General features: G+C 42.6%; 1 protein-coding gene across 1 annotated transcript; it reads right to left on the reverse strand.

Annotated features, from left to right (window-relative positions):
- Nucleotides 1-259: 259 nt before the first annotated feature.
- On the reverse strand, nucleotides 260-27,778 carry DPT (dermatopontin). The gene is made up of 4 exons (XM_004589160.4): nucleotides 27,387-27,778; nucleotides 16,245-16,370; nucleotides 4,731-4,838; nucleotides 260-688 (listed from the first exon to the last, which is right to left on the reverse strand). Exons 1-4 carry the CDS (start codon nucleotides 27,692-27,694, stop codon nucleotides 622-624), a joined length of 609 nt encoding a protein of 202 aa, XP_004589217.1. The 5' UTR covers nucleotides 27,695-27,778; the 3' UTR covers nucleotides 260-621.

The following is a 27,778-nucleotide window of genomic DNA, read 5'->3' on the forward strand; positions in this document are numbered from 1 at the left end:
ACGTTAACATTTAGCATCTAGTTCCGATACTCTCCCAAATGTTTCACCTCTGTTCCCAAACTTCCAGCACCCCAATTCCAATCCCAGTCCCCTCACTGCTGGAGTGCGGAGCTCTGTACATTGGCTTGTGAGCATTTGTGGCTCCTGTGGAAAGATGAGCCAAGCTTGCATGCCTTGAGGGCAGAAATTGCTCTTCGGGAGAAGCCAGGGTGTCTAGACAGATGTGGCTGTGGAGAATCTTCACACTCCCTTCCCTACCCCTGCCCTCCATTGTCTGAATGTGCAGCCATTTTGTTATAAAAGCCAGGCTGTGGCAGGTGTTTCAGGAGGCAAGCAGTGAATGTCCATGCTTTATTTGTGGCATGCAAGGAAGCCATCCTCAGTCCTACAGAATGGCAGCTTAGGAGTTGTATTGAAAGTGAGAAGCATGATTTAATTGAAGATTTAATTATACATGTGATATTAGACAGAAAGACCCAGGGAGCTGGCTCCAGAGCCACCAACTCAGGAAGAAGAGAGCAGCAAACACAGCTACCGGAGATCCAATTGATGCGAACATATGTGGGCACCCTCAGGGCTTCTGGACCCTTTCCCTTCAACCAGATTTGAGATGTGGCACACCTACACATTTTCAAACTCGCAGTCATAATCAGTCATCCGGCACATGATGAACTTCCACTGGCGATCCCTGTGAAGGAGGTGAGGGAGAGAGTCAGAAAACTTACACAAAAGTAGGAAGAACACTGCCCAGCGAAGCATAGGTTAGCTGGAAAAATCAAGAGCTCAAAGGGAACATGGGCTGCATGGGCTCTTAGAAGACGCCTTTGTGAAATCTCCGGAGACCCGACAACCTGTCAAATTGGGTTGCCCCTTGAAGGGGTTCAGTTAGGTCTCTGGCTGGGCATGGACGGGAGCTCCTCTTTATAGGTCTGCTCATGCTCACCACTGCTGTCTCCACAAGGCACCTCGAACACCTGCAGGTCAACCATTGGGAGTAAAAGCGCTTGGGTATTTCATTGTAAAGAACTGTGTTTAGACACTTCTCCTTTTGCCGGGTACAAGCCTGTATAAGTCTCCATGCTATGCTGCTATGTGTTTCCCATCAGAAAACAATCATGGAGACATGAAGCAAGGGGAAGCAACCCCAGAGCCACCTAATGTGAGGATGCCACCTCTGCATCACAGAATGTTGTTACCTCTGTGCTGAAGTGGTAGGGGAAGAGGATGAGAGTGCATGGAGTTGTTCAGTTTTGCAAAGCATGGCATGCGTCCATGTCAAGGAATATTTTTTGCTAAAATTAAGGATATGCTACTTATTCATTTATGTAATAAAAAATTGAGAGCCTAACATGTACAGCACTTCGATGGTCTGCTTCCATTTCACAACGAGAATGATCACTTAGAATCACTCTTGACTGAGCACCCACAGGCGCCTGGCAAGGCACTCAATGCTTTTTGTGTCTTCTCAGCTAATCCTCACAATGATCCATTTATGAGGTGAAGCAGTAGGCTCAGAGAAAAGGATTCAAGTAGCAGGTGACAATGTCAAATTTCAGGCCTGTGTGACTAAAATCATAGTCTTTCACTTATATCGCATTATTTTTCTATCAGCAGAAGAGTAGCTGTTGAGTCCTGTGAGGAGGACTCAGGGCAAAATAAAGATTGTTCTGTAGTTGTTCATGTAAAGCCTTTCAAAGCACACCAAAGGCCTTCAACTTCAGCATTGACAATTTCCATTTTCAGTCTGGGAGGCCTCAGTCAAATTCAGTTGAATCTAAGCACCATGAATGAGAAGGCCCCAAATGGAAAGTTGACCACACTCTGTTTTAGGAAAGGTGATGTCCTCTTTTCTAACAGTCGGAAGCAGGCTCTGTAACTCTGTCCACTGCTCTCTGTGCCTTTTGCTGACATTAGGGAACAGAGTACTCCAGTAAAACTCTCTGAGCACCTGGTGATCCACTCTTTATAGGTATCTGTTCCAACACTTGTCAACAGAGAACAAAGCTTGCTTTAGGTGTAGTTTAGGAAATTGACTGTATGTCTGTTTACCAAATGAATTTAATTATTGCATGTAAGTCTTGTTTAACTGTTTAACTGGGAACATAGACAAGCAAGGTAGCATGGTCACATTCACACTACTCTTCTAAGAGGCAGTTAATATGTGGAGAAAAAATTGGACTTTTTAGATTTGAGAATGAATCACTAGCGGGACCAAGTGATTTGACTAAGCTCCATCTCTAATATCTCTCCAAATCAACAGTTCTCTGCCAGGGAAAATTTGCTCTTTAGGGGATAGATATCAGTGTCTGCATGGTATCTGTGGTTTCTAGTGAGTGGGCAAAGGCTGACCTAGCTCTAGAGTTCAGTCACGCACAGGCTGGGGAATTCTGTTCCAAGAGGAAACCACTGCAGTTTGCAGAAGGGTCTGTAAACCACTGTTGGTGTCAGCAGTAAAACTCTATAGGTATATTGACCCTACTTCTAGGAAGGGAAAGCAATATTCATTTTTAATCTAGTACCATGACATAGTGTTTCCAGTTTCCATGATTCTAGGTAATCTACTTAGGTGAATATTTCCAAGTCAACAGGATTCAAGCATTTTGCCAAAATATGTTTATTTTGCGATAATTTTAACTGACATTCTTTTACTTTTCTTAAATGGGAAATGTAGGACCAATTACCTTGTGGACATCATTAGGTGTCTTGTGACATCATTAGAGCCATTGAGCACCTTGTAAAACTGTTACTTTGCATTTTGTGTAATACAGCATTGATACGTGAGATCAGACTCCCACATTTTTAAAATTCTTGAGTCTTCCTTTTTCTGAAATATATTTGCTCATCCAATTATTTCTTCACATTGGGAAAGTGAGTCTCATTCCACATACTCTATTCCTTATCCATTCCCAACCCTCCCATCTCCACTTCCCCTTTTTGGTCATGAAACTCCCGAAATATTCCCATTACAATTCACTGCTTTTAGAAGACAAATAACAGTGCTAGTTTAAAATGTATCTTAAATAAAAGGAAGCAACATGTGAGACCTGAGAGCTTCTTCTGTGAGGAAACACAAAAACTTCTGCTTTGGGAAGCTGTGACTTTCTTTGTACTTTTCTAGAACTACTTTGGGTCTTTACTATTTTTAAATAGTAGATCATATTGAAGAAGCTAACTTTTGTTACATGAGATATGATTTCATCTGAAAAGATAGATCATCTTAGGTCATTTTATAAATGGTTAAGTCTTACTTGACTTGCAAAACATGTCCTGGTAGCTTTTCAGGAATTTACTTCTGTGTAAAGTGATCATCACTTGAGTGAAAGTAGGTCAGATCACCCTTCAGAAGCTAAATTTTCCAACAACTTTCTCTATATTAATAGAGGAACTAAGGACTAACTCCATGTAACGATATCTCTGAAGAATTTTTTTTTTGTTTCATTTTGTTTGGATAGATTTGAAATGGGGTAGAAGTGGCAATTGTAAGAGAAAGTAAATGAAAAAGGTGCTTTAAATGGAGGTTATTGGAGTTTTCATATTTTATTATTCTTGATTTTTCAAAAAGATTTGTCCTATTTATTTGAAAGACAGTGTTGCACAGACAGAAGGAGAGATAAAGAGAGAGGTCTTCCATCTGCTGCTTCATTCTCCAAATTACCAAAATAGTTGGGACTGGATCAAACTGTAGCCAGGAGCCAGGGGCTAAGAACTCTGGATATCTTCCATTGCTTTTCCTAGGCCATTAGCAGGGAGCAGGATTGGAAGTGGAGCGGTTGTGACTTGAACAGGCATCCTATGGGGTACCAGCACCAACAGTAGCAGTTCAACCCAGTAAGCCACATTGCTGGTCCCTTTTTCTTGCTAATTTTTTTCAAGCTTTATTGAAGTATGATGTATCCCCCCTTTCATTTCTAAGCATGATTAGTAGACTGAATTCTTGTGCTAGCTCGTATGTTGAAACACCATGAGCTAAGAATTGGGGTCGCCACCATGAGGTTAAGAATTGGGGTCATTTGAGAGTGACCAAATCATGAGAAATCTGTGCTTCAGAGTGGGATTGTTTTTTCCAGGAGAGAGGAAGAAAGAATCTGCCTTGGCCTTTGCCTTGTGGGGATGCATGGAGAAAGGACCATCCTTGAAGTGGTGAGCAAGCCCTCACCAAGCTCCTGATTACTGCTCCCTGCCATGGGCTTCTCAGGCTCCAGGACTGTGAGTTACTGCTTCTATGGTATACAGTCTAAGGCACTGGTGAAGAGGGGCCAAATCAGACCCAAATCAGAAAAGTGAGTTCTGAGTGCTTCTTCTTTCCAGTTCCCCTGCTGCCTCTTGTCTCTCATCCTCCAATGCAAAGTAGAGACACAGAAATGGGGAGGGTCCAGTTTGACAGTGGCATCTCTTCTCATCATTTCCCCCTCCTCTCCTCTTGATGTTTCATTTAAAAAGGCACTCTTTAAAACTGCATGAGGGGAAGATGTTAGACCATCAAAGGATGACAAGTTTAAATGTCTTTGGACGGGAGGAGGCCAGAGTCCATGGGTGAGTTCATGAGAACAGCTTATTTCCCATGTTACTAAGTCCAGTTGTTTAGGCAAGCACTCCCTTAATCCTTGGCCAGTTAAGAGAATAAAATCAGGCAAAGCACAAATCTAAATTCTGCTGATATGATTGCTGCCTGGAGTTACTCCCTAGCTCTTCTGAGTCCTGGTACCTGGGGAAGGGGCTGTCCTACTCACCTTTCCACTGCAGAGAAAGTGGTTGTCGCTCCCCGTATGTAGTAATCATAATTGTAGGAAATCATGTCCATATCCTCACCATAGTGGCCTGGATATTCTGTTGTTAGCCTGTACAGGAAGAACAAAAGGTTAGAGAAAAAAATACACACTGTTACGTCTGGGAGCAAAGAGAAGATAAGCCAAAAGGAAGCTATGATGTGCAACTGCCTTGGGAGGATCAAACAGGACTTTAGCTGGCCTCTGTCAAACAGTTTCAAATTGTAGAAAGTCAGGGAGCTCTGGTGATGCTTTTTATTGCTCTTTCCATGATTAAAATCATGCACTGAAAAAGGTGTAAATAACTCTTCAGGCTTTGAGGAAACATTGAATAATATTAATAGCAGTCCTGTTCCATTCATTTCAGCTAGCACGAATTGGATGTTGACATACCAGCTTTAAAACTTACAACGGAACATAGCAGAGAATTCCCTGCCTGCAATTAGTTTCCATGTATGCAAAAATTTTGTTTCAGGTACTTGAAGATAGTTTTAAAAGTTAATATATGAACTCAGTTTTCACAAAACAGTTTTGAAATTCATGCAGTTTTCTAAAAAACATCATTTCATGAAATTTGTAAAGAACCATTTTATTTGTATTTATATAATGTATGTATGTATGTGATTTCAATATGTATATTTTCTCATGTGAGTTATAATCAAAAAGCACTTCAAAAATATTTAACTAAAACGTAAGCTTCATAAAGGTTGAATTGTGTCCTGACCATTTGTTGTTTCTATAGCAGTTACAGTAGTTCCTGATACACAGCAAATATTTGCTGGGTAAATAAAGGCTTTGGGAAAGTCATTTGATCTCAGTTTCCAGAGTCATAAAAGAATAAAAGCAACCATTTAAGTTGTCGTTTAAGAGTAATACAACTATGTGGGGGATATATTGGCATGTGGCAAGTGTCAAATCATTTCCTCCTCCATTTTCTAAGATCAGATTCATTCCAGGTTGGTTCACTAAGGGTCCTTTTGGTGCATCTTAAGCACTACACCAGATGACTGCCCCCTCATTTAATCCTTGATGATTTCTCTTTCTCTCTGCCTCTGACACACACACACACACACACACACACACACACACATATTAAAAAAAAACCCTCCAGCAGTGGCTTCTGAGAGACAGAGTGAGAAAGAGAGGGAGAGAGAACTTTCAGAACTATGTAGTGAGAGCACTCGGACTGGACCAGGAATTAAAGGAGACTACAAAGGACAAGAATGGCTAGGGCTGCTACGTTGTGACTTCTGCCTTCCTGAAGACAGTCAGGGGAAGAACTCAGTGTGGCTCTAACAACCTTTTGTATGACTAGATCACTTCAGGCAGTTTTATGGCAAAACACACTTCCCACTGAGATTTGCCACAAATTCACAAAGCAATTAACACAAACCAAAAACCCAAGGTTTTAGCTTGGGAAAATGACACAGAGAGCAGAACAAGCAAGAGTACTATGTTCAATTCATTGAAAAGAGTTTGCTTTTGAAAGGATTTATAAGACCTTCATTTAACTCTCTTAATAAAAAGCATTCTGTCATTTTATTGTTTTTGTCTCAAATATGTGTTTCACAAGGCGGAGTTACACAGAGGAGGGAAGAGTCAGACACACATGAGAGATATATTGCATCCCCTGGCTCACTCCCCAAGTGTCTGTAAAGGTTGGAATGAGGCCAAGCTTCAGGTGGGAGCCAGGAACTGCAATGGAGTCTCCATGAGGGCAGCAGAAGTCCAAGCAATGGAGCCACCTTCCTTCGCCTTTCCCAGGCCACTGGTTGTGAGCAGAATGTCAAGTGGAGCAGCTGGGGTATGAATTGACACCCTTATGGGGGTCGTTGTCACAGGTGGTGACTTTACCCATAATGTCACACTGCCGACCTCCCTGCCATCATGTTTTTTCGATGAAAGACTGTCAGGGTAAAACTCCTTACTGCACAATGCTTTTTCTGTGGTTAGGAGGAGGGACAGATACTAAGGTGTTTCAAAAGGAACTGAAAATTTGACTAATATAAACTTGTGTCACCTGATGTTACCGAGATGGAAAGAAAGTAATATATCAGCTATTAGATGAAGAAATCCGGTTAAAATAGAAGAAATTTCTACTATTGATGCACAGTTCCATAACCTGAATTTCTTTCTTTTCCTTTCCTTTTTTTTTTTTTAACAACAGTCCTAATTGGACTTAGGTTTGCTGACCAATACAGTAGTTTAGAGTGAGCTTCTCAAAAATGTATGGCTTCTTTCTCATAACAGAGGTTAGGTTTTAGTAGTTAAAGGAGAATATTTGAACCTATTTCTTAGCATGAAATGGTTCAGTTAAAATGTACTTCCCATAAATCTTTGATTGCCAAGCAGTTGGAACTGTAGTCAGATCGTACTCCTAGGACCTCTTTGATCTGTCTATCTCCTTCATGAGGAGTGAGGAAAATAAGATTATTTGGTGTTAGCCTAGAGGCTTACCTTCTGGACATTCAGTACAACTGGTTTGTACATGAACAAATGTGGCCTTGGCTGCTTCTCCCAGATGCGGGAAGAATCATTCCTTCAGCCTTATCCCATCATGTGGGAATTCCAGAAAAGCACACACCACAGCTTCCTTACCCAAAGAATGGAAGAAAACCCAGACTACACATAAACAAACTAGAACTGGCTACCTGAGGAAGCTACGCCTCAGAAGCTTTTGTCAAAATGGGAATAAAGTGAGAATATTTTTTATATTATGCTATAGGCTCAGCTTATGCTCCCATAACATTTCCCAGAAACTTCTGATGGTTCAATACCTAATTAATTAATTAATATTTTATTAATATCAATACATTAATACAATTAATATTCTATTATGTACATCTTGCTTTAATGTTCTATAATATGTCAGCACTGCATGTTTAGCATGATTATGACAATATAGTGTTGCATATCATCTTGTTTCATGATGGTGAACAAAACAGTCTTCCCACGGAGGGGAGCTTAGTACCCGGCACCTTCTCCATCTTTTGTGATCTAGTACAGAAGTGGAAATGGAGGAGAAACTCCACATTTGTTCATGTGGTGTGTTGAGGCTGGCTTATTTTGTGTTCAGCTAAAAACAAGACTCTCTACTGTCAGGCAAATAATTAACTCTCTAAAATAATTTCAGTCTGTTCATGATCACTCCGATTGCATAATGTTTTCCATGTAAACCACAAGAAACGAGAATACTTCAGATTAGACTACTTTATGATTGCCCTACGCTGCCAAATTTACTTTATATCAGAACCCGTATACATTATTTTTTCAAAGACAGGAGAAACAAAACTGAAATATAGTTAAGTGTAAAGAAGGCATCCACAGAGTAATGTTCACTCTGTCTTCTGTTCCAAAGGGCTAGAACAACAAAGGTTCTACAGACACCCACATACTGCCTTGGTACAGACAGCCTAAACTCCAGGGCCCTGGAGGGAGTGAGAAAGAATGTCAAATTGTCATGTCATTCTTCTTGTGGCACTTGGGGGGTGAATATTTCAAATAATGCTGACAGGTATCATAAAACAGGGGACATCACTCTAGAGATGTCTGTGGCTCAAGTTAGGAGAGAAAACTTCCTGGATGTTTTTTCAAATGTCTCTACTGGAACTGAGTCTCCAGCTCACTGTCCAAACCCAGGAGTGGCCAGAAGCCCACTTGTTTTGGCTTGCGTGCTTTCCCACGAGCCACATTACATCATGACCATCTGGGCCTGTACAATAGCAGGGACAACTCCACAGCCAAGATCTTGTCTCCAACTAAAATAACTACTTTCTTCTCTGTGTTTGCTGTGTGGTGGCTACTGCACTGCTGTCTAACATGGCACCTGGAGAGGGCTTACTTCCTAACCTTGAATCAGGGAGGGCTCAGTACTATGCAAAAAGAATGAGATTAGGATGCAGACAGATTTGTTTGAATGAAGCAGCTTTCAAGAAAGACACAGCATTTGCCCCACAGTTCTCTCATCTGTGTGATAGTATTGCAATCTATGTATTTGTGGGCAAAATGATCTAATACCTCAGCAGGTGGCAGGTGGCAGTAAATGCAAGTTATTGTTCTTTTGGAACTCACCCAAAGAGTATGAACTGTACTGATCTTGTCTCTGCAAACCCCTACTGATTGACTAGCTGAATTAATGAATGGAGGAAGAAATGGTTGCTTCTGGAATCCAGTAGAGGGGAGCAGACTAGACAGAATGAATCAACCGCAATAGATTTGGTCTGTATTTGACACGCTAGCTTTATTCTAAGTAGCTAGTAAGGTCTGGCATTGGGATAGGCAGTACTTAGATAACCAGTCATCTCCCTGAAAGTTTTGCTTTTGAAGTTTGAGCACTGGGAGGAAAGCACCGCTCATACACAGGCAGCATGCACATGACACAGTCATTAGGACAGCCACTCCAGCTGATGGAAGCAGTGATTGCTGTTGCTTCGGTTCTGAGGGGCTGTTTATGCCAGATTTGAACACTTTATACAGAACACAGTGCAAGTCAGTTAGTTTAGTGCAGAAGCATCTAAAGTTCATGCAAATGCCTTTAAAATATGACATCCACCACTCTGTCACTGAAATGTAGACATATCCATCTGGGTAATAACTGCTTCCAACTTGCTCAGAGAAGCCAGTATAAAAGCCACACTCCTCATCAGGGCTCTGGGCTAGTGTGGCAACAAGACCTGGTCACACCACAACCGAGTGGCCTGTCCCGTCATTCCTGTCCTTAACATGCCACCTTGTTATAATTACAGGGAGTGGTGCTGCATTAAAAGCTGGGTGATGAGGAGAGGAGTTAGCCTTAAAGAGAATGTTCCCACTAATCAGTTTGATGATTCTTGTTGACTAGAACTATCCAGGAGTTAAATAGAACCCAGGGTCTGAGGGTCGTTAAATATCAGGATTGGCAGAAAACAAACAGCATCTAGGTAGATTCCTGATTCACCTAAATCAAAGTACATTGTTGAATGTACAAAAAAGACCCTGGGCCAGGAGAAGTGCTTGGAGAAGGAGGGAATTGCTTAGTTCAGAAACAATAGTTTCAGACACGGTTTCCTTCCAAATGGGAGAGCCTCTGGGACACGGCTCACAGCCTTGGAGATGTTTGGAGAGCAAGGAACTATTACAAACTGTCTCTGAAGGGTTGTGACTGCTTCAGTGATGTGTTTGTGGCATGCGGCCATTGGACTCAGAATCTGAATTCTCATCTATAAATAATTATGCATACAATGGGCTGATTCCTCCAGTCCAGTTGAGTAACGGCATGACCGCATGCAGCAGGAATTTGCTTTCTCTCCAGCGTTCAAAGAGGCTGTCGTGTTGCAGGAGCAACTGCACAGAAAGCAAGGAGACCGGCACCTCGGCTCCCACCAAGTAAACAATACCCACTCTCATCTGGGAGTGGGTAGGATGACGCGTTCTTCTCCAGTCCTGAGTGCTGTTATTTCTGAGTCCCCCAAAACTCACCAGCCCAGAGACGCTAGACACTCACATAGCTAGTGCACAACAGTGTTGGGCTACACAGTTTTTTCAAAGCAAGGCAGGAAAAATGTGGGCCCCACCCCCATGGGTCCATTTCCCTGGGAGGTAACTCAAGCTGGTTAAAAGATATGAGAGCACATTTCAAACAGGAGGTTATCAGCACTTTTCTTGATAGGTTTGGGAAAATTATTCTCATCTCTCTTGGTAAAGCTGTTAAAAGGAAGAAGGAAGTTATCATCCACTATAAAAGACATCATGTCAATGGAAGGGTTCACCACTGTTTTCATTCTTAAGAATGTGCAAGATTCTGTTAATTATTGAACAAACTTATTAATTGTCTATGTTGGGCCAATATGCTGGGTTGCTGAAAGAAGAGGACCTAATTTATGCCCCTGGAAACCTCCTTCAGTTTGGGAAAATATATACTGTAATGTCATGACTCAAGTAATTTAAAGATGTCACTAAAATGTCTAGAAACACTGATGGGATAGTGACTCATGCATAGGGTACCAGGAGGCATACTGCAATCTTGTTTTGCTGTTTCTCTAAGATTTACTTAGGAAAAGTACCATTTTCTTTGGCAACTATGAAAACATTCAGCTCTAACATCATGTTCTCAGAAATACAGCCAGGCAAGATGAGCTACACCTTGGGAGGACTTGCTTCCAAACTGACTGCCATGTCTGAGTAATCTTCTCTTCCCTCTACTTTCTGGTTCTCCCAGGAAAAGTGATAAGTCTGCGTGGTGAGCTGAAGAGAGGAAAGGATGGGGTGGGAATGATTGCAGACCAAGGCAACAGAGACCAAGCTGAAATACAAGTGTCTCCAAAAACTGAAGAAAAACATTCACTTCTGTCATTTTGTAATCTTGGCACTTTGTGTTCGTATATGTGTTTATATCCTCATACTCATTAATTTCTCAGAATCTTGGTTGGTGATCTGAATTTGTGAGATCTAAAAAGTAAGTTATGTTTCTGTTAAAGATGTATTTTATGTATTTCAAAAGGAGAGAGGGAGACATGGAGAGAGAAAGAAATTTTTCCATCTGCTAGGTTACTTTCCAAATAGCTACAATGGCTGGGGCTGAGTCAGGATGAAACCAGTGACCTGAATTCCTAATCTGGTCTCTCACATGGGACGAAGGGTCCAAATACTTGGGTCGTTTTCCGTTACCTTTGCACGTGTATTAGCAGGGAGCTGGATAGGAAGGTAGCAGCCTGGTCATGAACTGGCACTCATATGGGATACCCGTGTCCCAAGTGGTGACTTAATGTGCTGTGACACTACACTGGTCACCCTAAAAGCAATTTCTAAAGTGTCAGAGAAGAAACCCAACAATGTGAGGAGTGTGATAACCCTGCCTTTGAATCCACCTGCCACGTTATGTTACCTAGCTTGTGGCCTGTGAAGCCTGGAACCAGCCCCCACGAGGCCCCAGGAACACTGAGGTATGCTTAGCCCAACAGTGGGATTTGAGAAACAAAAACCTGTCTTTTCCAATCTCCCTGCCTCAAAACCTCAGTGATAAACTTCAGGCAGCAATGCTCAAAGACAAACATTGGAATCCTTGGACTATGTGGATTCAAGGAAGATTCAGATGTCTTCCCCTTTATCTTATCCCTATTTCCATTCACTCCCCACCTCTGCCTTGTGAGAGCTTTTTAAAAACCAGCTTCTTGCATGGTGGATAGCCAAAGCCTTGAACCCGTTGTTCTCTTTGGGAAGTGGCCATGACCACATGACCCCAGACAGGGCAGACTCTCCCATTCATTTTGAAGGCTACTTTGGACCTTGATGTGAAGAGGAATGCAATTGCTCATTCCTTCTCTGCTAGGGGAAGAATGTTTCAGTGTCTCCCAGCTGACTGTCCACCTAGACATGGTTCTTCCTCTGCAGAAACATTTCCAGTTGCAAGTTCTGCTCCCTGCAGGATGATCTGACACCTAACATGTCTGCTTTCGAAAGCAGATGTTAGGTCTCTCCTCCAGCTTGGAAGGTGAGCTAATTTCATGTGATCATATACAACAGCAGTTTGCAGTATAAACATCTCATTTAAATGTCACAGCAAAACAGGAGAGTTAAGTATTCACTCATTCATCCAACCAATGTTAGTGTGTGCTTGACATTATTTAAAGGCTTGGAACAGAAATCAGTGTGTGACACAGTGAGTTAAGCCCTTACTGTGATGCCAGCATGCCATATCAGATGTCAAATTCAAACCATGACTACTCTGCTTCCTTCCGGTCCTGCCTTATCCGGTTCTGGTCATTGTGGCCATTTGGAGAGCAAATCAACAACTGAAAGCTGCCTTTGTCCTCTCTCTCTTTTTCTGTCATTTTGCCTTTCAAATAAATAAAATGAAATCTAAAAAAATAGGCTTGGTACACATCAGTACAATGATTTGTATTTCTGTAGACCTTATATACTAGGACAGATGTGGGAAGGAAATTAAAAACATTTTTTTTTAAAGATTTATTTACTTTTATTGAAAAGGCAGATGTACAGAGAGGAAAGAGGCAAAAATATCTTCCATCTGCTTGTTCACTCACTAAATGACCACAATGGCTAGAGTTGACCTGATCTGAAGCCAGGAACCAGGAGCTTCATCTGGGTCATCCCTGCAGGTGAAGGGTCCTAGGCTTTGGCCCATCCTCTTCTGCTTTTCCACTCCATAACTGGGGAACTGGGTTGGACGTGGAGCAGCTAGGACACAAACTGACACTTGCAAGTGAAGTGTTAGTCAATTGAGCCATCTTGTAGCTTCCCACCCCCCTCCAATTTTTTAAGGAAGTAGGAAAATGCTACTTTCTGGATCACTTCACTTTATTTGCATACCACGTAGAGTCATCTTTTGAACATTCTCTCCACAATGATCAAGAAAACTCCATATTTATAACACTACTGTGGACCCTGAAAATATTTTAACCAATGAGTCCCTCTATCCTACAGACACTCCAGGGAAAGGTAGTACTCAGAAGCAGTTAATAGGCAGAGAAAATACTGTCACAGGGACTTTTGGAGGGCAGGGGGACAGACCACCCCTGGTTGGGGCCACAGGTGCCCAAGTATGGTCATTCTCTCCATCCTCACCACTGAAACCAATTCATGGCTGCTTTCTCCATGTCCACGCCCTCTCCTGCACCTGAACGCATTCTATGTAGCCACCCAGGGCACCTCTAATCCTGATGTGTACCCTTGGAGCTTGACCATGGGGAAGCCTTGCTATGGTGGCACATGAATTAATTGTATGTGTTTGCTCTTTCTGACAGTTTATTTCCACTTCAACTGCATTTGAACCCTTAAAACCATGGAGACTGAGTTGCTGATAGGAGCTGTTGTCCTATCTGTCAGAGTAGAGAAGAGATTTGGGAAAGCCACGCTTCTCACGTCACATGGCTGACTCCTGCTTTGTTTCCCTTCTCTTCGGGCCAACCTATCTTCAGATATTTCAATCGCAGTTTGGAGGCAGTTGCAGTTTCTGGACTGCTGCGTGCAAAAGCACTGTTTGAATTAAGAAACATGTGAAGATTAAAGGTCTTGAAGTGTTGGGAGTTTTGGTTTGCAATGCAGAGATTCTTACGTCCATGAAAGGTCTGTGGAGAGTTGGAAAATTCTTGAAATTCTCCATAATGTTGTGTAAACAAATTTCAATGCATTTACCCCTGAAGACAAGATCAATTGTTTTCATCAATTCTTAAATATTTTGGAGACCCATAAGAAGAGACCATCATTTTAAGTGAGATACTCGAGGTTCCTAAAGAAGTAAAATGACTCAATAGAGACAGCACAGTTACAGTGTAGAGGGCCCTGTCTTCATTAAAGTTGGCCTCAATGTTGACTCACCATTTTTTATATCCTCACAGTAATGAGCCCAAGCGCCTAACAACAAAGACCCACATCTGCCTCATTCCCATCCATGTTGGAGACTGGGATTGAGCAGTGGAATGCTGGCTTTGGCCTGGTCCAGTCCTTGCTATTGCAGCCATTTGGAGAATAAATCAGCAGATGCAAGATCTCCCTTTCTGTCTGTCTCTCCCCTGCCCCAGCCTATCTTCTGCTTTTCAAATAAGTAAACTATATGATTAAAATAATAGAGTGTAAAAGGGGGGGAAAAGGAGCGCAGACAGACTGAAGAGGCTCTAGTACACAAATTAAAACTCGGGACTGGTGTGATGGTTCAACTGGCTAAGCCTTTGCCTGCAAGTGCTGGTATTCCATATAGGCCTCAGTTCATGTCCAGGCTACTCTGCTTCCCATCCACATCTCTTCCACGGTCTGGGAAAGCAGCAGAGGATGGCCCAAAGTCTTGTGACCCTGGATTTGCATAAGAGACCTGAAAGAGGCTCAGGGCTTCACATCTGGCTGTTGTGATAATTTGGGCAGTAAACCAATGGATGAAAGATCTTTGTCTCTGCTTCTCTCTGTAAAAATAAATAAATAAATCTTTTTTAAAAAAGAAACTTGAATTCAAATTTAGGTGGCACACATCAACATTCCTTCCACAACACCTGCTCCACAAGGTGGGATCTTCAGGTGTGTGATTCAGGAGCTGCCATACTGTCATCACCCCTATTGGTGCCTGCTCTCCTGCTGTGGTGGAGTAAGAACTGCTTTGTGGTTTTGAAGAGTGTGGATGGGGATGTCCTGGCTTAATCACACACCTAAAGATGCTGGTTAATGTAGAGCTCTGAGTTTACTGTTTATTTCCCCGAAAACAAAGAGACCCATTAAACTTTGGAACTGGTGTTTCTAGAGACACAGTGCCCACTTGGGCCTCTGCACGTCCTTGACGTTTGGCTGAAGAAAGGCATAACCCAGTCCTTCCACGGAACAGATTGCTGGGAGATGAATCAGTTGAGGAAGTAAACCTGAAATGTGACACTTCAGGATCCTTCTGCTGAGACAGACATGCTTGGTTGGATTGCAGATGAAAGAACTCAAAACATGTTCTGTTATCAGCACCAAGTGTACGTTGACAGGGACACAAATGTATACATACTTCTCCAGTCAGTTGGAGATCCAGGTCAGGGACTTTTGGAATTCGCCCAGGGATTAGGGGAGGGAACAAATTATCACAGGCTGTAACTGTAAAGTAATCCAGAAAATGGCAGTTTTAATTTTTTTCTGCCTATAACTCTGTATTAGATTCTGATCGATGACAGAGTTATTTTTCAAGGAGGCGCTAGGAGGAAATAGGCTTCCAAGTAGGTGCTGCAGCCTTTGATGTGATGTGCTACCATAGATGGGAACAAAGCCCTGGCTCAGAGTCAGAGGGTGTCAGCTCAGGATTTGACACTCCTGTGATGCAACTGGGTGACTTTCTGCCAGTCATGGCTCTACTCTATGGGTCTGGTTCCTTTTCTGACAAAACAAAGGGTTAGGAACATTGGATTGGATCAGTTATAAGGCCCCTCCCAATGTAAACATTCTTGTAACTCATTCATCCCTTCATCCATTCTCTTCTATATACCAGCTGCTGTATTTCCAGTGTGTGTGTTTTATAGGCATTGGAGTTTATCCCCTACCCTTCTTTCCTCCTCATTGCCCTTCCCACTATTTGTCTCCATGTTATCACAAAAGCCTAGCAATTCAGTGCACAGTTACAAGTTTAACTTTCTGGTATTAACAACATCATGACATAGGAAAGGTTATGAAACAGTGTCATAATGTAAAGGTATATTTATATGTGTCATTGGGAGTCCTATTATAATTCCAGAATAGAGACTCATACTCTATAGTACCTTGACTTCCTTTTATGCTAATATCCCTTGTACAGTTCATATATCTGTGTGTGTATGTGTGTGTGTGTGTGTGTGTGTGTGTGTGTGTATGGAGAGAGGGGAGAGAGAGAGAGAGAGAGAGAGAGAGAGAGAACTGTGCTTATTAGTTGTTTTATATTGGAATCCAATGTGTTCGACACAACAAGCTTATCTGAAGTCAGAGCCTCCCATAGCCTCCTTTCTCAGTTTCAGGAGTCATGAGCGTCAGATTTGACCCTCCACTCACCAGCAGGAATATGGGCACCTCTTGCTGTAGCGACAACAGTAGAATTGCCACTCGCGATCCAGCACTGACTCGAAATAGCGGCTCTGGAATCCTGCCACTAGGCCATTGTTTGAACATGTCTGGTACCTACAGAGAAGAGAATAACCTTCATGGACCAAAGGACAATGGTACATAAGTGGACGTCATCCCAAGACCCCATCTGTCATGGTCACATGTTTCTTCACTGACCTAGATTCCTGACAAATTATCCCATTTTCATATAAATAATAAAGACATAATTATAATTATAGAAATGGCATTTAATCATATTAAAATTCAATTGACAAGAACCTTTCAACTGAAGGAAATTTGGGAACAGTGTCCCTGATACGCTGCTGTGAAGGTTTAGTTAGGTGGATAGAATGTCGACTTTTATCCTGAGAATTTTGCAACACAGGATTGCACTCGTCAGATCATTCAAAACAAAAGATAATGTGATTTGTTTTTACACAGCTTTAAGGCAAAGCACAACAAACTGGTGAAGTTCAAATATACATTTCTTCTGCTTAAGAATGGAGTCACGGAAATGTGTGATGATCCCATCCACCCACACACAGCATGTGAACCCCAAAGGGAGCACTGGTTGTCAGGCTCACTCTGGTGCTCACGGCTGATCCAGGGATCTTTCTGCCACCCACTGGACCACAAGCTCCATGCAGTCAGGGTGAGGGGGCAATTGGCTCAGAAGTCTGTCCCCAGCACTTACTGAGCGTCCTGGCATTTGGAGGCTCTACTTAGAGTTACAACAGATTAACTGCACCCAAACCTCCCCCAAAGGGGCCTTTCTCATCCCAGTTGCTTAGTCCGAATTCTTCAAATACAGTACCCCTCTGCTCCAGTCCACAACCAAGAAAGTATTTTCACTTCCATTCAGCTGTGCTGCTGGCTCAGCAATAAGCTCCGTTTCTCTTCACAGCATCTTACTAACTAAACATTGGCTCAGAGCAGTGCTATCATTTCATTCTTTGTTCCACTTCCAATACATTTCTCCCATTTCTGTCCCAAGCCCCAGGGTGCCCTCAGTGCCTTGTGAATGCTCCCTTGTAGATGGGCAAGGATGCAGTTCTCTCCCTGTTCACAGTAGATTCCCACTTTGTGCGGCAAGTTTCCTCATAAGCTCAGTCCATTTCTGGTTGCTGAAGCTGAATACCACAGACTGGGTAGTGTATAAAGAACAAAAGGTTCAGGAGTTGGGAATTCCAAGAGCACAGCCCTGGTACTGGCTTAGCATCTGGTAAGGGCTTTCTTGCCGATTGTAACTTGGCTAAATGCAGCACATGATTAGACGGCCAAGTGTGCCAGCTCAAGGCTCTTCCTCTTCTTATAAAGTTGAGCATGATATCATGAAGCCCTCCCTCATTCTCACGAAGCCCTTCCCATTCTTATCACCAGTGTGAGGCTCTGCCTCCAGAAACTGTTTCTATGTGGTCTTGGAGATTAAGTTTCCAACATATGAACTTTGGAGAATGTATTTAAGCATAGTGCAAGCCCTTCCTGCTGTGGCCATTGAGTCAATCGCCGTTCTAAGTTAGGAGAGCAGGCGGCTGTCTATGGGGCACAGCCTGATAACTGCTGGAGTATAACCTTGTTTTCCAAGTAGAGATAAGTTTCCAGAAAATGTAACAGATAAGGGAAGAATAATGACATTAGGTAAGAATAACAGTGCAGCCTACTGAGAGCATGTTGGCAAAAAAGCCATAACATTGTCAGCAATGGGATTTGATTTTGCATTTTTTATGATGAGAAATAAACTTGTTGATCTGATAAAACTAGATATTAAGTCTCTTGCTCAGCTCTTGTTGGAAACCGTCCGTCCTTTTCATTCGTTTATCCACTTGCATGTTCAAATATGCATTTGTTTATTCCCTTATCCATCCAGCAACTTATACTGTGCTGCTACCTGTATCACTTTACTAATGTGCTGAGAGATGGACTTGGAATTGGTCAACCATGCAAATCAGTTTGAATTTTCTATCCCCAGAGCTTCTCTTACCATCGGTAATATAGGGCTTTTATCTAAAATAGAGCCTTCCAGAGCTAAAATGAATGGGATTTCCAATTGATCTGTGGAAGACTTCAGAAAGTTGTTTTAGAATTGACTGAAAAAACTTAGACTTACTTTGGTGCAAAAGTTTTTGAAGTCCATACATGCAGAGAGTCTCCAAAAAGTTGACAAAAGTGTATATTATGAAAAAGTTACATGCACATTTCAAATCTTTTGGTAACAAAATAATCTTAACTTCAATTCTATTTCCCATGAACTTTTTAATGTCCTCTTTTGTTTTGATCTGTGTGTGTACCCACATCCCTAGAGAGGGCAGAATTACATTGGTGTTAAGATCCATTAAGTAAAAAATAAATTCAGGGAAATAAGTTGTTTGATGGAGTAACAATTCTGACACAAGCCAAGTTCCATGAATTCCCCATCTACTGTTGGCCACCAGCCAGCTGACCCTACACTCCTGAATAGTGAGTATGAGTGCTGTTTTCTCAGGTGCCACCTCAGATACCAAGGCACTCAGAGAATTACTGGGACCTACAGGATTGTTACAGCCAAAGCACATACGGTAAATATTGGATAATTTAACACCACTGTTTGCCTTGAGGGTCAGTTTGGTTTCCATAACATTTTGGTGCAAAGAGAATACTGGGAAGTTTGGTGGTATGAAAAAAAATGATTTGCAGAATTGCTCTTTATAGAGATGTATTTTCACACTTAGGAGTGTGGGCTGAGTTGCTCGACTGGTGCACTACTGCTCATAGGTGTGTTATTCTGACAGGATTCATAGCCCTTCATGGTCTATGCTTCCTCACCTAAAAAGTGGGCTAAATAAATAAGCAAGCTAAATTATTAGTTATGGGCATTCGAATTAAAATTACTAAGTAAAAGGGCATACTAATTAAAACTGTTGCAATGAGCAAATAAAAAAAATGAGCATTGTTGAGAATAGTATTGTTCAAAGCAAGAATAAATGATTTATTGATGCATTATGCTCTCACTTTATCTACACAATCATCATCAGTACAGTGTGAAAACAGCTCCTTGGCTCCCAGGCTGTCTGCCTCCTGAGCTGTTACTTCAATTCCCCTGGAGTTGATTGTTTTACTTGTGCACTGTGCACTTTGCAGCAGAGATGTGTATTGTTGTTCCTTGCCTCCTGATAAAGTCCTTCAGGAAAGATATCATTTAATCTTCATGTTACATTCCCATCAGAGCCTGACACTGTTGTCTCAAAAATGTTTAAAAGGAAAAGTAAATCAACTAGTGACTAACTGGGATAATGTCAGCAGAACTGACTCTGAAGTGCCCATCACTGAAAATCCATGAAAGATCCCGAAACTTTATCCATAGTTTCCATGAAATTGGGAGGGCATGATTCATCTTCCCACTCTCCCTTAGGAGCCAGACTGCTCAGATAAGAGAGTGCGAGGTGAATATAGCTTTGGGCCTTCATCTCCTCTATGCATCCTCTTCTTTTAACCACCTTTATAAAAATTCATTATTTAGCAGGTCTCACCTAACTATTGGCCCGCAACTGTAGGGTTTACCACACAGGAATCAAGGAGGAGAGAGGAGATGTGATGGGAGCCTCTGAATGGGGTAGACTAGACGAGTTGTTGAGTTTACTTAAACTAAGTTTAAAAAGAAATAGTGATTTTGGACTCACTTTGCAGCACCAACTTGCTGTTGTTGCATAGTTTGCAGAAGACAGTATAAACCTGAGATGGTAGCTTTCCTGGTAAAAGTGACGTATGGACTCCAAGGAACATTCCCTTGGAGTAAATGTACAGAGCCATCCAGCTTCTGAAAGTGTCTCCCTTCTACCCATCCCCAAAGACATGTTTGAAGGCTGAGGCTCAATTCTAGTGCTATAAACTGGGGGTGGTGTGGGGATAGCACTGCTCTGCCTGACACTAGACACTTTCTAGAAGAAAAATCCCAGTCAATTGCTCCTCCTCTGAAAACAATACCTTCTACAGGTATCCTGAGAGACAGGTCGTATGAAAAAGCAAAGCAGAAGGCCTTCCGGATCTACATGGTATAGCACAGGAGCAGCTGGATGTGGAGGGAAGGAGCCCTGGGTGAGTCATCAGCTGATCTGGCCTCTAGTCTGACCTTCAGGGGGCTTTGGGCAGCCTCACCAAAAAGACTGCAAGAATTCAACTGATAAGGCTTGCAAAATATTTGGCTCAGAAGGCAATCAAAAGAGCCATGGTTCAAACCTCAGATGTGATTGAGGCCAAAGTTCATGTTCATGAGCTCTCAGGAAACAAGAAAATCACTTTAAGATTGTCCATCAGCTCTGGCCAGGCCTTCTCTCCACCGTCCGTATTCATCAAGTTCAGAGCCACTGGACAGGCAGAATGACTGAGATCAGAATTGCTTTTGTCTGTGAACTCCTCTGTAGAGTTTTAATCTCTCCTTCTAATTCCTGTTGGTCTTGGTTCAAACTTCTAGCAATTTAGGGGTGAGGATGATTCAAGTATAGAACAGTAGGAAGGGGAGCAGCATTATCTTGGTCAAAAAGCTCTCAAAAATCACACACACAAAAATAGATGGGCTGGTTGTACTGGGCTTTTTCTTCCACTTCTGCAAATACACTGATGTATTTCAAAGGCCAGTCTACAACCCTACCACAGAGATGGACTATGGAATCAGTTCCTTATCCTCACCAGTGTTGCAGAGACTAGGTGGCCTAGCCTCTTATCTCTCCCAAATTTCTTCTCCTCTGTCCCAAGCTTGACAAGGTCTTACATTTTACCTAAAGTATTTCAATTTTGCAGAGCAAGACTATGATTCCCATTAATTTTGTCTTCCTCAATGTAGTATGTTGAGATGTTATTAGATGTTTATAACATGGCTGGCAGGATTTTACAGTGTCCATTTTATTTCTATAATTATTCTCTAGAATTCCCTTTATGCTTGGAGCTATCATCTGTGGTCTAGAATCACGTTCTAGAGGACTGGTACTGATAAGCAGATATGTACATTGCTGTCGAAGGGGGCACATGGTAAGCAGCCTTATGATAACACTGATACTGGAGACAAGTGGTAGACAAACAAAGACAGAGAGGCACAGAAATAGGATAAGGTGGGGGAGGCTAGGACAGAGAGGTGGCGAGGAGCAAAGATATGGCCTCGTGGGGCAAGTTTGCCTTATCCAGGGTTTTTTTTTTTAAAAGTACTAGATTTCTCTTTTTAAGTCTAGACAAAAGGATTCCTTTAAAACTCACACTTTCTGCAAATACCCACTTTAAACAAATGGGAATGATCATTCTACCCTGACTCCATTACCTGAAGAATCAAGAGATGCTACACATCACATACTTAGCATAGAGCCTGGCAAAAAGTATGTACTTACAAGGCAAAAGAAGTCATTTGTTATTTTACTATGACCATACATAGCTTGAATTTAACGGAAAGGGAAGTTACATTCTAGTTTCTAAAAACTGCTTTATATAAACACTGGAGTCCATGTTAGGCCTGAATTTCCCAGTGGGACAATGAGAATGAGAAAAAAAGACATCAGAAAATAAAAGACAATCTGGGGGCTCTTTTTCCCAAAGAAAGGTTCTTTCTTTGATGGTTCTGACTCATACCGACGTTTTCACAAATTTCACACTAACATGTGCCCTAGTAGCCTCATGGTAGCATGGGGTGAACTTTTGAAGGCACTCACCACAACACATATGACTCAGCCTCCTGCCACTCCGATGGCCACATATACCATCTCTTTAAATTGGGTGGAGTGGAATACAGACTGCAGCTATGTAGGATTTCTGCTGTCTTCTCCACATCCAGGTATTTTTCAAAAGAAATATTTATTTGCTTTAAAGGCAGAATTATAAGGAGAGATAGAAAGTGAGAGAGAAAGAGACAGAGAGAAATCTTCCCATCTCTCCTCTCCAAATGGTTGCATGATCCAGGCTAGGCCAGGTCAAATCCAGGAATCAGGAACTCCATTTGGGTTGCCCATGTGGTGGCAGGTGCCAAACACTGCCTACAAAAATGCATTAGGAGGGAGTTGGATCAGACGAGGACCAGTGAGAGCCTGAATTAGCACTCTAATAAGGGATGCTGGTGTCACAGCGGTGGCTTATCATGACTCACAACAACATCTTCTTCCCATACACATTCAGGGTTTAAGTCTGCTAGCTTGTCTATCAGATTGTAAGACAATGAGGCACAAGTCACCTGTTGGACAGCGACCTGCATAAAAGACCGAGCACAGGGTAGAGGGAGAACATCTTCCCCAAACACACATTGCTGATTCATTTTGGAAACATGCAAATGGCAACAACTCACTTAATGGCCTCTGAATAAATATAGATGATCTTGTAAGATATATTTATGTGCCGAGAGAAAGTTACTGCCATGCAGGCTCGAGCACAGCTATTCATCAAAGCCAGTTATTACAGTGTTTGTTAACCAGGACATCTGATGTTACCTCAGTGTGTTTTAAAATGTGCATAATATAAGTTTAAGATTTAGAAGTTGTGACGGAGTTATGTGTCTTCACAGTAAAATGGCATGTCTCAGAAGCTGTAACACAGCAGCTTGGATTTCAACCCCAGGTTTATTTTCTACCATCACTATAGTTCTCATATGCACGGATCTTAGTTTGCACAAAACAGTTGTAATAGAAGTCATGAATGATCTTTGTCAGGGACTTAGCATGCGCCAAACATTGTGCTTGGCAGCAGGTATGCATTAACTATTGAATCATCAAAGCAATCGTATGAGGTAGACTTGTACATTCACCTTCCTGCCATCATCATCATTTTGCATGCAACTAAATTCAGGTATTGAGTTGTTAAGTGATTTCTCTAAGGACATACAGTCAGTGGTGTACATATATAAAGGTCCTGCAACAGTTATTGTACATATATGTGCTAAATATGTACTATAAAAAAGTAAGCATGGGTTTAAAATTCTTTGCACCCAAACAAATTATTTTGGATCCCTTTTTCCCACAAATGCTTTGAAATATTCATATTATTGCATTTAATTCTTATGGTTCTAGAGAATTGCTTTTGTAGGTCTGATAACTCCTCAGTTAGCAGGAGTTTCACAAAGGTGTAAGTGGGATTGCATTTTGAGAGTCTGATACCAGACTTCCGTTACTTCAAGATACCTCAAATAACCCCATTCCTGCCCTTCTCCAAAACCTCCCCATATAGAGGAAAGTATTCCAACACAGTGGAAATACATTATTGATTGGGAACATTCTGTCTGGCAACTCCTTTACCCCAGGGAGTGAACTTTGGCTATTCTTGCAAGTATAGCCAGCATTTTTTTTTCCCCAAAGCTCAAATTCCCCCAGACAATTGATTCCTGGTACTTAGCAGAATGACCTAATTGGATAGATGGCAAGAATCCCTGATCTGCCATAACCTGTTCTGTCTTTTTGCCCTTAGAAGTTGTTCTTCCAAGGTTTTGATGTCTCCCTTAGCTCAGCACTCACTACAACTTCATTCAAGGCCAAAAATAGCATTGTGTTTCCACCTGCGGCTCAGTGGCACCAGATTGATTTGAGTTCTACCTTTAACATTCACTGACATGAATGGGAGCCCCCATCTCCTCCTCTGTATATGGAGACAGTAATTAATGCCTGTCTCCTTCTCTCCCTGTTGTGAACACTAAATGAGAACAGAATAACAGTCACTCCAGGGTAGAAACTCTCTGAGATCATCTTAATACTCCTAGAATCTGGCAAAGTTGGTTACATTAAGCATATAGGAATGAATTAGTAAATGAATGAATGAGAGTTAGCAATATAGAACCTGTACTTTGGTAATGACTTCATTGATTTGCCAAATTCCCTGTTTTTCTTGGCTTTAATTCCTAATATATGATATAAGGATGTTGTAGATGAGACCAGTGTCCCCTGACACCATACCGTGATGCTTGCTCTAGATTGAGATTCTTTTAATCTCTTCTGCTCTCCACTGTAATCCTCACAATAGCACCCTTAAGCAGCATATAAAAAGAGCGTTATCCATTTTTTCTTCCCAAATAAAGAACTGAATGCTCCAGGCCACAGAGCTAAGAGATGACATAACCAGGAGCTAGAGTCACGCCTTCCTGGTTGTAAGGTCAGTGCTACTTCTATCACATGACACATAACTTAGCCCCAATAGAATAGTCCTGTTTCCTCTTGCTCCACAGAGGACCACTGTATGCTGGCTTTTTTCCAATGCAAGTTAAAGAACATCTCCCAGGAACAACATGGGCATATCCTGAGATGGCAAGAGGCCATGGGGAACCAGGCAAAGTCTTCTGGCAGCAGTTAGTCACAGAGGCCAGTATCTACACTGCAGATAAAGTAGCTGAAATATGGGTCTCAGCATACAGGCTGTGACAAACTGCAACATCATACACACTCAGCCAAAATGGCAGCTCCTCCTGAAGTGAGTTCCCTATGAGCAGGTTCTGTTGGCAAATCTTAACTCTGCTGTCAATATCTGTTCAGGATTTTCTGCCCTTCCCTTCCCATTACTCTTCAAACAAACCCTGTTATACAAGGCACACAAATTGCACAACAGCATCACCAACTCCTCCTGCAGAACAGATTAAGAGCCTGCAGCCAGTGGGAAGATGTAATTTCTTTCCAGCCTATGAGCAATTTCTTTCCTTCCAGATTTTTCCCTGAGATGAGTGTCTGAACTCAGTCATAATCATCTAAAGAACACATTCCTGGTAATTGGTATCAGTCCCCAGGCATCCGAATCCTATTGCAAAGAAACAGTTTAGCATGCTGTGATTATCCAATCCTCTGATTATGAATGCATTGGGAGTGGAGGAGAGGCAGAAGAGCAGAGAAATGAAGACAGAAATTTCTCGAAGCTGCCCATCAAAGTTGCAGAGGCAGAGAAAGCGGAAGCGACTCTCACCCATCAGTCTTTCACTTGACTCCCCCTGGGTCAAACAACAGCATGACATTTCCCCTTTCCTGCGTTGCTTTCCTTCAGATAGTTTGGGAGTACATGATGAATCAGCCACTGATTGGCAAGTATAAAACTAAACATTATTTCACTTCTTTTTATCAGGGGGGAACAAGGAACAATAGCATGCATGAGAAAACCAAGAACAACTTCAGGATGAACTGTAATTGTGTGGCGCCTGCAGAGATGACACATTCTGATTTCTCCTTTTGGAGAATGGAAGCCTACGGAGTGAAGCGACTGGGCTAAGGTCACTCTGTAAGTCATTACCACCAGATCCAAATGTAGGCCTCCTGACTGAGAGGTGAGGGCTCTTCCGTCAGAGCCGGAGGGATCATTGCTGAATGTGACGCTGCTGAGACATATTGGAAGGGCCTCTGTCCAAATGGAGGTCCCTCATATGAAGAAGAAGTGGGGATTTGAGGGAGAACTCTAACTAGGTCATTTCCACCCTGCATTCCAGGCATTGGACCTGCCTGTGGGGCATTTGGGCACTTTCTCAAGTGTGTCTTTGAGCCGGTTGTCTGTCTGAAGAAGTTTGGGATCAGGGAGTGTGCTTTCTGAGGCAGCAGGGATAGATGAGGATGACTAATTTAAGGTTGTCCAAGAACCCATAGTCTCAGATCTCTCACCCCTCGTTGCCTATGTGACCCTGATAGCTTAGTCCTTCCCCCTGTCATGAAATCATATTGTCCCTATTCCCCTCACCGCTAGGCTTCTACCATGCTCTTGCAAAGTCCAGCTTCTCCCAGGATGAAGACATCTAGCCCATGTGGGGCTGTTGCCTGGATAGACTCAGTGGTTGAGCTGGGGCTCACATTGGGCAAGGCTGCAGGCTTTCAGAAGCTTATCCGGTTTGCTTAACACCCAGTCGTTGGAGCCAAGCCTGCTTCTTGCACCATATCTCCATTTTCCAATGGAGGAAATATTTAATCTCAATCCCTAGTCCTCTCTTTATAAAAATAATGTGAATTTGTTCGCGGCTTTACATGAACGAATCCAAATAAATGGTTTAGCATAGTGGCTGCTCAAGGTAAACAAGACAGCTGCATCGTTGTCTAGAGGCCCCACCTCTCTGCTCTGGCTCTTCCACCCATCAGGATCTTTTCTGTTTGGTCTTCCTGCCATTGTTTACATTTCTGACTGTTACCTCAGCCTAAGCCTCATCACTCCCAACATCCAGTCTACCAAATGCTTCCTGGAATTCTTTAAAGGCCCATGTGTCTGGCTGCACAGATAGCACAGACAGCAACCTGCGGCAGGGCTTCATATCTCTTCCAGGCTTCACTTTACTCTCTCCTCCGAACCTCTGCAGTCCAGGTTCCACCCAGGTTGCTGTGAATAAACCAGGCAAGCTGTGAAAGGCTACAGAGATGGACTCCTGCACCAGCTCTGAGGCTGAGACCTCTTAGAAATCACACTCCAAACATAAGTGCAAGCTCAACCAAGTTCGTGCCACCAACTAGTGCAGAGTACAGTCGGGCAGAGGCAGGTTTCTATCTAAATACTTTTAGGAAATGTTTCCAGGGATGGAAGCTACTTCAAATTCCAGCACAGAGAAGAATCTGAAGTCTCAAAATGGAGAGGGCACATTTTATCAAGTCAGCAGAGAATCGTTCAATTCTACTTCTTTCTTTTTCTATTGCTTTGTCCTCTTTTTCCCCGGAATTGCTTCTAAATCAATATTTCTCATACTTCTGTGCTGAGGGCCTGACTGTTGGCTTTCCCCAAACTGTTGTGTGCCAACTTCTGTGTAAAACAGGAGAAATTGCTACAAAATAAAATGACATTCGGTTGTCACAGCAATATTAAATTACTATAGTTTCTTAAATAGTCTTAATTTCTATACTTATCGCTTTGCAGTCTGATAAACATTTCACAGATCCACATCATCCTCCAGGTCCCACTGAGATTAGAGCTGCATCTAGAAGGAATAGAACCCCAAAGCAGCCCATCTGCTGCAGACACCCCCCAGCCTCAGCATTTGTCCTGTGATGTTGTTTCCTCTGCATCAGCTCTGCCCCACCCAGAACATGCAATGCCAAGCCAATAGGGGGTTGGGTCTGTCCCAGCTTTAGGTCCCATTGTTCCCTGAGAGTCTAACACCCCTAAGGATACTGAGATGTCCCCGACCCCAGTGTGGTGGCAGCTCCTTACCATTCCATGCCAGCCCGGTTGATCTCCTCCCACCAGCACTCCGTGGGCTCCCCGAGGCTCTGGGGTGTGGGCATACAGGCGTAGTTCCACTGTCTGTCAGAGCCTTCCTTCTTGCTGAAGATGCTCCTCACGGCCACCACCACCTGCCCGTGAGGACATTGGTAGCTGAAGCCCTGACGGTTCAGATTCACCCACCCATCATCGCTGTAGTCTTGGTATTGCTGGTATGGGTATCCATAGTAGTCACCATACTGGCCCCAGGCCGTGGTGATCAGTGGCAGAAGTGCCCACAAGAGAGAGAGGTCCATGCCTCCTGGGTTCTTGGCAAAAAAATATTACCCTAGGTCTGCTGGGCTGACTTTTATGCAGCTGCTACAGACATGTGGCTTCCA

Source organism: Ochotona princeps, chromosome 2 (genome assembly GCF_030435755.1).
Source record: "Ochotona princeps isolate mOchPri1 chromosome 2, mOchPri1.hap1, whole genome shotgun sequence".
NCBI classification, from domain to species: domain Eukaryota; kingdom Metazoa; phylum Chordata; class Mammalia; order Lagomorpha; family Ochotonidae; genus Ochotona; species Ochotona princeps.